Here is an 8794-nt window from a genome sequence, read left to right as displayed (position 1 = left end):
CGGATGGCACATTTGAGAGCGTATTCATTTATTTCACGTTTGCAAACTATGTTGGCGTTAAACTACGTTTTAAAACTAATAAAAACGAATTTGCGATTCATTCGCTTTCCTGCGCGTTTGTGCACGCGATGGCGATTTCTTTACCAAACTCCGGAAGCCGTTCGCTTTGGACCAAACCATTGCATGTAAATAGAGGGGGGGGGTTCTGTGGTCGTTGCGAATGGACCAAACCATTCATGTAAATAGAGGGGGGGGATTGTCACTGTACTCGCAAGCCGTTCGCCGTTCGCTTTGGCGTTGCGAATGGACCAAACCATTTCATGTAAATAGAGGGGGGGGATATAATTTTAGATAGATATATAGTACGGGCATATATATAGTACGGGCATGCCCTAGTATATATAAAATCCAACACTGAATTTGGTTTAACTAGCAACGGTACCCGCCCTACGGGCGGGGCTTCAATTGGGAGGCCCAAATGAAAATGTAAAATATCTGAAATTGAAGGCTTTTTTTTATTTTAAACGATTTATGTGAGTGAGTGAGTGAGTGAGTCTGTGAGTGATTGAGTGAGTCTGTGAGTGAGTGAGTCAGTGAGTGAGTCAGTGAGTCAGTGAGTGAGTGAGTGAGTCAGTGAGTGAGTCAGTGAGTGAATGAGTCAGTAAGTGAATGTGTCAGTGAGTGAATGAGTCAGTGAGTGAGTGAGTCAGTGAGTGAATGAGTCAGTGAGTGAGTCAGTGAGTGAGTGAGTGAGTGAGTGAGTCAGTGAGTGAGTCAGTGAGTGAATGAGTCAGTGAGTGAATGAGTCAGTGAGTGAGTGAGTCAGTGAGTGAGTGAGTCAATGAGTGAGTGAGTGAGTCTGTGAGTGAGTGAGAGTCTGTGAGTGAGTGAGTCTGTGAGTGAGTGAGTGAGTCTGAGTGAGATTCAGTGAGTGAGTGAGTCTGTGAGTCAGTCAGTGAGTGAGTGAGTCTGTGAGTCAGTCAGTGAGTGAGTCTGTGAGTCAGTGAGTGAGTGAGTCAGTCATTGAGTGGGTGAGTGAGTCAGTGACTGAGTGAGTGAGTCAGTGACTGAGTGAGTGAGTCAATGAGTGAGTCAGTGAGTCAGTGAGTGAGTCAGTGAGTGAGTCAGTGAGTGAGTCAGTGAGTGACTCAGTGAGTGACTCAGTGAGTGAGTGAGTGAGTCAGTCAGTAAACACTTCAGTCATTATCGCTTCAACTACACACACCATTTTGATGAAACTTGCCCACAAGCTGCATATCTGATGCCTCATGACGGTGTATTGACCGCATCAAAATCTGCACTCACAAAGGAGGTCTACGGGGGAGGGAGAAGAGTGGGGGATTTTTGACCCCCTCAAAATAAGTATTTGCTCTCTTCTCCGAAACTACACACACGATTTCAATGAACTGAGGGGGTTTGTGTGGGGTTTCAGTGACTTGCTCCTGATCCAGGTGAGCTTCAGGACCCGTGGTCCTATTTTTATTATGAGGCATGCAACACATTGTACAACACATTGTACAACACATTGTACAACACATTGTACAACACATTGTACAACACATTGTACAACACATTGGGCCGCTGTAAAAGTTGCACGAATGACGTGGTACGATGGTCGTCCATGACGTATAGGGTGGCCTCAATGTCTGGTCACTCCTTGTAAAGATGGTCACATTGCCTTTTATCACTCCAGCTGAGAACACTCAATGGTTGCACAAGTTACACCACGTGACAGACATTTGTCGTACTCTGACTTTATCACACATTTCACAGTATTTGACACAAGCCTTCCGTGTCCAGTGGATCCGTTTGTACTCCATCGTTATTATTTTATTGTTATTTTTAATAAAGAGTTTACACCACGTTCTGTGGGACATTTTCCGGACCATTTGTGGGCTGATTCGACGACACGGAAGCGTCGCTGCTTGTTTGAGCTCATGAGTGGCTCGGTCGGTTCGTGTGCGACAATAATCTCTTTTATGCTCAGAAGGGAATTATCAGATGTCAACAGTTTTTACAACGTGTGACAAGGTATCGGGGCCACCTGTACAACGAGGTGTAAATGTAAATAAAAACAATGCTTTATATACTTTCGTATAAATTAAAATGTATTTATAAATTGCAAAGTAAAGTTGCCAGGACATGGACTTGTTGAGTATGTTGTTTTGAGAACTTTTTGAACGTCCCTCGTCCAACAACATGCGTTTTAAGGCCATTTTCCCTGCGACAGCGAGAGGTGGCCAAATGCGTCCAGCAACTCCATTTTGTTTATTATCAGTTACCATGGCAATGCCTTTGGTGCTTTCTCTCTCTTTAAACACGTTGGTGCTTTCTCTCTCTTTAAACGCTTTGGTGCTTTCTCCCTCTTTAAACACGTTGGTGCTTTCTCTCTCTTTAAACGCTTTGGTGCTTTCTCCCTCTTTAAACACGTTGGTGCTTTCTCTCTCTTTAAACGCTTTGGTGCTTTCTCTCTCTTTAAACGCTTTGGTGCTTTCTCCCTCTTTAAACACGTTGGTGCTTTCTCTCTCTTTAAACGCTTTGGTGCTTTCTCTCTCTTTAAACAGTTACTTCTGCTTTGCTTTTTCTGAACACATATAGAAATAAAACCCACAAGGTGGTTAATGAGGGGGGGGGGCGGGGGGGGGGGTTACCCACCTGTTACCCACCTGTTATCCCCCCGAAGTTCGGATTCCTACTCATATCTTATTTACCATTTCCCACAATCCCGATACGGATCTTCTACTCGATGATCCCAGGATCGTCGGTGTTAGATTTTTCGATTTCGGATCAGGGGGTCCGGGGGGGGGCGGGGGTTACCCCCAAATCAGCAGTGATCTGAACTACACCGTGAAGAGACCGTGATCCCACCCGGGCTTTTTATTATCTATAGGAACATAATAAACATGTTCATGATGATGATAAACAAATCCGAGTTCAAATGAATGTTGTGGTTTCGTGAGTTTTATTTGAATAAACGCCCCAGGGGGGATTTGCGATCAAATGCATGATTTAGGAACCCATTGGCGCAGGTGTGCACACAGGTAGGGTCGGGCGGGACCAACTTAGACCCCGCGGCGTCCAAAAGCACCACTGAGCTACGATTGGGGAGGAGGAAGGAAAGGTGGTGGTGGTGGTGGATGGGGGGAGGGTCCACGCAGGGGCCCAGACGCAAAATGGCTCCGCCCGTGAGGTGTCCAGGCTGAGGTCGGATTGCTGGAGCTCAGAGAGAGGTGCACCTGTTAACGGAGAGTACACGTGGCACGGATTGCTGGAGCTCAGAGAGAGGTGCACCTGTTAACGGAGAGTACACGTGGGACGGATTGCTGGAGCTCAGAGAGAGGTGCACCTGTTAACGGAGAGTACACGTGGGACGGATTGCTGGAGCTCAGAGAGAGGTGCACCTGTTAACGGAGAGTACACGTGGGACGGATTGCTGGAGCTCAGAGAGAGGTGCACCTGTTAACGGAGAGTACACGTGGGACGGATTGCTGGAGCTCAGAGAGAGGTGCACCTGTTAACGGAGAGTACACGTGGGACGGATTGCTGGAGCTCAGAGAGAGGTGCACCTGTTAACGGAGAGTACACGTGGGACGGATTGCTGGAGCTCAGAGAGAGGTGCACCTGTTAACGGAGAGTACACGTGGGACGAATTGCTGGAGCTCAGAGAGAGGTGCACCTGTTAACGGAGAGTACACGTGGGACGGATTGCTGGAGCTCAGAAAATCCACCGATATGCCTCGTTCGTTCCTGGTGAAACTCAGTAAGAAGGCGAGAAGTTACCACGCCCGACGAGGACACGGTGAGCTGGAACAGGTGGACCTGCGTGGGTTACGGGAAGCGCTCGTACATGGTCGTGTTATGTGTCACACTTCAAGTGTGTCTATCAAGGGGCCCTCGTAAAGTAGCAACATCGCGCCAAATCTTTCCAACTATAAGTGTGTGCGCGTGCTGGTCAATACGTGCGCCCGTGAATGTGCGCGCGTGAATGTGCGCGTGTGTGTCAATACGTGCGCCCGTGAATGTGTGCGCGTGAGTGTGCGCGTGTGTGTCAATACGTGCGCACGTGAGTGTGCGCGTGTGTGTCAATACGTACGCCCGTGAATGTGTGCGCGTGAGTGTGCGCGTGTGTGTCAATACGTGCGCACTTGAGTGTGCGCGTGTGTCAATACGTGCGCCCGTGAATGTCTGCGCGTGAGTGTGCGCGTGTGTGTCAATACGTGCGCCCGTGAATGTGCGCGTGTGTGTCAATCCGTGTGCACGTGAATGTGTGCGCGTGAGTGTGCGCCAATACGTGCGCCCGTGAATGTGTGCGCGTGAGTGTGCGCGTGCTGGTCAATCCGTGTGCCCGTGAATGTGTGCGCGTGTGTGTCAATCCGTGCGCACGTGAGTGTGCGCGCGTGAATGTGCACGCATGAGTGTGCGCGCGTGTGTGCGGCGTGAGTGTGCGCGTGCTGGCCAATCCGTGCACGCGTGAGTGTGCGCGTGTGTGTCAATCCGTTCGCACATGAGTGTGCGCGCGTGAATGTGCGCGCGTGAGTGTGCGCGCGTGAGTGTGCGGCGTGAGTGTGCGGCGTGAATGTGCGCGCGTGAGTGTGCGCGCGTGAATGTGCGCGCGTGAGTGTGTGCGCGTGAAAGTGCGCCCCTGAGTGTGCGCGCGTGAGTGTGCGCGCGTGAATGTGCGCGCGTGAGTGTGTGCGCGTGAGTGTGCGCGCGTGAATGTGCGCGCGTGAGTGTGCGCGCGTGAATGTGCGCGCGTGAGTGTGCGCGCGTGAGTGTGCGCGCGTGAATGTGCGCGCGTGAGTGTGCGCGCGTGAAAGTGCGCCCCTGAGTGTGCGCGCGTGAGTGTGCGCGCGTGAATATGCGCGCGTGAGTGTGTGCGCGTGAGTGTGCGCGCGTGAATGTGCGCGCGTGAGTGTGCGCGCGTGAATGTGCGCGCGTGAAGGTGCACGCGTGAGTGTGCGGCGTGAATGTGCGCGCGTGACTGTGCGCGCGTGAGTGTGCGCGCGTGAGTGTGCGCGCGTGAATGTGCGCGCGTGAGTGTGCGCGCGTGAATGTGCGCGTGTGAGTGTGCGCGCGTGAAAGTGCGCCCGTGAGTGTGCGCGCGTGAGTGTGCGCGCGTGAATGTGCGCCCGTGAGTGTGTGCGCGTGAGTGTCAATCCGTGCGTCCGTGAGTCCGTGAGCTCGAGTACAGGTGACCTATGACGAGTTAGAGTACATGTACGTTTCCATAACCACGTGACCCAGGGTGCGGATACCGAGTGGGCGTTAAATGCAACGTGCGCGCAGATAGCGACTTTGCGGTCTCGCGCGCTTTCTTTCTCACCTTCAGCTGCAGCGCTTCGCTCTTTGCTGACGACGACTCGCAAAACTTTGAAACTGTCCGACGTTACCAAACACTTCGATGCACACCTGCTGCACACCTGCTTGTGTCCACTTCGTTGAAAAATACAGGACTCGGCACCATTGGAAATCTCAGTGGTTAAATGTGATTGTATCGGCAACAGCAGAGTCTGGTTCCCCTTCCCGCCTAAAAATAACAGGTTCAACAGCAGCGAAATGGGAAAGGAAGTGCAATAATACATTGTATAGTTTGACTATATAACGTACAATAATATATGGTATAATCTGACTATATGAGGTACAATAATATATTGTATAGTCTGACTATATGAGGTACAATAATATATTGTATAGTCTGACTATATGAGGTACAATAATATATGGTATAATCTGACTATATGAGGTACAATAATATATTGTATAGTCTGACTATACAGGTACAATAATATATTGTATAGTCTGACTATACAGGTACAATAATATAAAGTAAGATCTGACTATATCGGTACAATAATATATTGTATAATCTGACTCTTTAGGTACAATAATATATAGTATAATCTGACTATACAGGTACAATAATATATTGTATAATCCGACTATATAGGTACAATAATATATTGTATAATCTGACTCTATAGGTACAATAATATATTGTATAGTCCGACTCTATCGGTACAATAATATATTGTATAATCCGACTATACAGGTACAATAATATATTGTATAGTCCGACACGATAGGTACAATAATATATTGTATAGTCCGACTCTATAGGTACAATAATATATTGTATAATCCGACTATACAGGTACAATAATATATTGTATAGTCCGACTCGATAGGTACAATAATATATTGTATAGTCCGACTCTATAGGTACAATAATATATTGTATAGTCTGACTCTATAGGTACAATTATATATTGTATAGTCTGACTCTATAGGTACAATAATATATTGTATAGTCTGACTCTATAGGTACAATAATATATTGTATAGTCCGACTCTATAGGTACAATAATATATTGTATAGTCTGACTCTAGAGGTACAATAATATATTGTATAGTCCGACTCTATAGGTACAATAATATATTGTATAGTCTGACTCTATAGGTACAATAATATATTGTATAGTCTGACTCTATAGGTACAATAATATATTGTATAGTCCGACTCTATAGGTACAATTATATATTGTATAGTCTGACTCTATAGGTACAATAATATATTGTATAGTCCGACTCTATAGGTACAATAATATATTGTATAGTCTGACTCTATAGGTACAATAATATATTGTATAGTCCGACTCTATAGGTACAATAATATATTGTATAGTCTGACTCTATAGGTACAATTATATATTGTATAGTCTGACTCTATAGGTACAATCAGAGAGTCGACATGAAAAACGAAATGGTATTCATAGAATACTTACCCTGCGCAGTAAACTTGTTGCGAGCCAACTCTTGTTTTTGAACATTTTTTTTTCTTTGATCCAATATGGCTGCCAGACCACGTGAGCGATGACATCATAAATTTCTATTCTCTAATATAATTGTTGCATAGATCATGCTCTATACATTTAACACTGATCAGACTAAGTGTTGTCTCTGTCTAATTATGACGTCATAATTATGGCCAATGACGTCATCGTTAACACCTATTCCCGATATGGAGTTCTTTACAATGAGGCATGTTTCAATTTTTTCCATGCAGCGGTTTTGGAGATATAGAGGTGCAACATTTTTTGGGTTTTCCAAGACGGCGCCTGTACCACATGACCTATGACATCATGATTATCATTAAAATATTCTACAGGAGGAGGCCCTCCTATAGTGAAAATTTAGTGTTCATCAGAGCAACAGTTGCAGAGAAAAAAAAATTCACATTGATCGGATAAGTGTTGTACTTGTCGAATTTAGACGTCATAACGAAGGCACCGATGACATAATCATTAAAATACCATATTCCCCAAGGGCAGTACTTGACAATGAGCCATGCTTCAATTTTTTCCATGGAGCGGTTTCGGAGATATGGAGGTGCAACCTTTTTGATTTTTTTCCAAGATGGCGTCTGTAACACGTGACTTATGACGTTATAATTATCATTTAAAAATTCTACAGGAGCCGCACATATTCTGAAAAATTCATATCCATCGGTCTAACAGTTGCAGAGGAATTTTTGTTTTATTCATACTGATCCGATCAAGCGTTCTACTTGTCCAATTATGACGTTATAATTAAGGCACCGATGACATCACCATCAACATATTGTTGCGGAATCCAACGTCGGCCTTCCCCACTTACCAAGGGGCGATTATTCCCCTCGCTTATGACTGACCGACGTGGTCCCGGGTGCATGACGCCACGCCCGGTCGGCGCTGGGTAGGGTAGTAGGCCCAAACGTCCTATGACCTAATTACCAGCACTTTCCGGCACGCGAGGAAATACTCCCCCGCTCACGGCCGCAGTGTAATGGATTGCATGTTTGCGCCGAGCGAAGCGAACTGCGGCGTGAGCCGTTTACCAAGACTAGACCCGATTCTTTATGTTGGCCAAATCGTGCCACAGGTTGTCAATGGGGAAAAGACAAAGACGACGGATGTGAAGAAGAAGAAGACAAAGGCAAAAGGTTGGGAATACGAATACTATTTATTACTACTATTTACACAATGAAAGAAACCAAGGAAGAAGGAAGGATAATAAAATAAAAGACAGACAGAAGCAAGGAGACACAGTGCAATGCTAGCTTACCTATGGCAGTCTTACTTATACCCAGGGACAAGACACACAAAGACAGACTACGAGCACACTTACACGGGGGATGATGACAGGAATGGCAGGAGGTGGATGGCTGGAGGGAGAGGAAGGCACGGAGCTGGCTGGAGCTTGATCCTGCACGGGACGTCAGGCTGGACCTCGACGGCCACCGATGCCACCGATCCTGGTTCCCCACGGGGTAACGGGTCGGAGCTGCCTGGTGGAGCCAACGCTACCTGGTGGAGTCAAAGCTGCTGGTGGAGGGTCTGGCGTGACGGGTTCTCTCTCTCTGTCTCGCAACTCGCAGGACTCTCTCACTCTCTTGGCTCTCTCCCTCTCTTGAACTCGCTCTCTGGACTCCTCCCTCTTGAACTTAATGGTTCGCTGTCTCTTCGCCGTATATCTCCCATCTCTCTCACAAAGGCTTCCACACGCGCTTATATCTCACCTCAGGCGATCAAGCCGCCGGCCTCCAGGACACGCCCATCGGTGAGGTCGCCTCGGCCCTGATTGGTCGCGAGGGCTCACCGATCCCGCCCTTAGAGGAGGCGTTGGCAAGGCCATGCCTTGTTCCCGGCGCTGGGCTGACTCCTCCCACCTTCGGCTCCGAGATGACCTCGTGCTCAATGGAGTTTGGGGTGAAAACAAACACAACCCCACACCAGCGGCAGAATGCAGCAAACCGCCC

The 8794-nt window shown here is 47.4% G+C and overlaps 1 protein-coding gene across 2 annotated transcripts in view; it reads left to right on the top strand.

Moving 5' to 3' along the window:
• Positions 1-3164: 3164 nt before the first annotated feature.
• The window catches only part of LOC137418319 (zinc finger protein Gfi-1b), an 83834-nt gene continuing 78204 nt past the window's right edge, over positions 3165-8794 (top strand). Inside the window, exon 1 of one of the 2 annotated variants that reach the window (XR_013621290.1) lies at positions 3165-3799. Coding sequence is in view for 1 of the 2 variants with exons in the window: in XM_068104359.2 (XP_067960460.2) it covers positions 3733-3799 (67 nt within the window). In the remaining variant the exon portion in view is untranslated. The remainder of the gene's footprint in view (positions 3800-8794) is intronic. The other variant, XM_068104359.2, reaches the window with a different exon arrangement.

This window comes from Myxine glutinosa, chromosome 13 (assembly GCF_964187855.1).
Source record: "Myxine glutinosa chromosome 13, kmMyxGlut1.1, whole genome shotgun sequence".
NCBI lineage: Eukaryota > Metazoa > Chordata > Myxini > Myxiniformes > Myxinidae > Myxine > Myxine glutinosa.
Note: the sequence above shows the minus strand (reverse complement) of the source record. Positions and strands in the feature narration are given on the sequence as shown.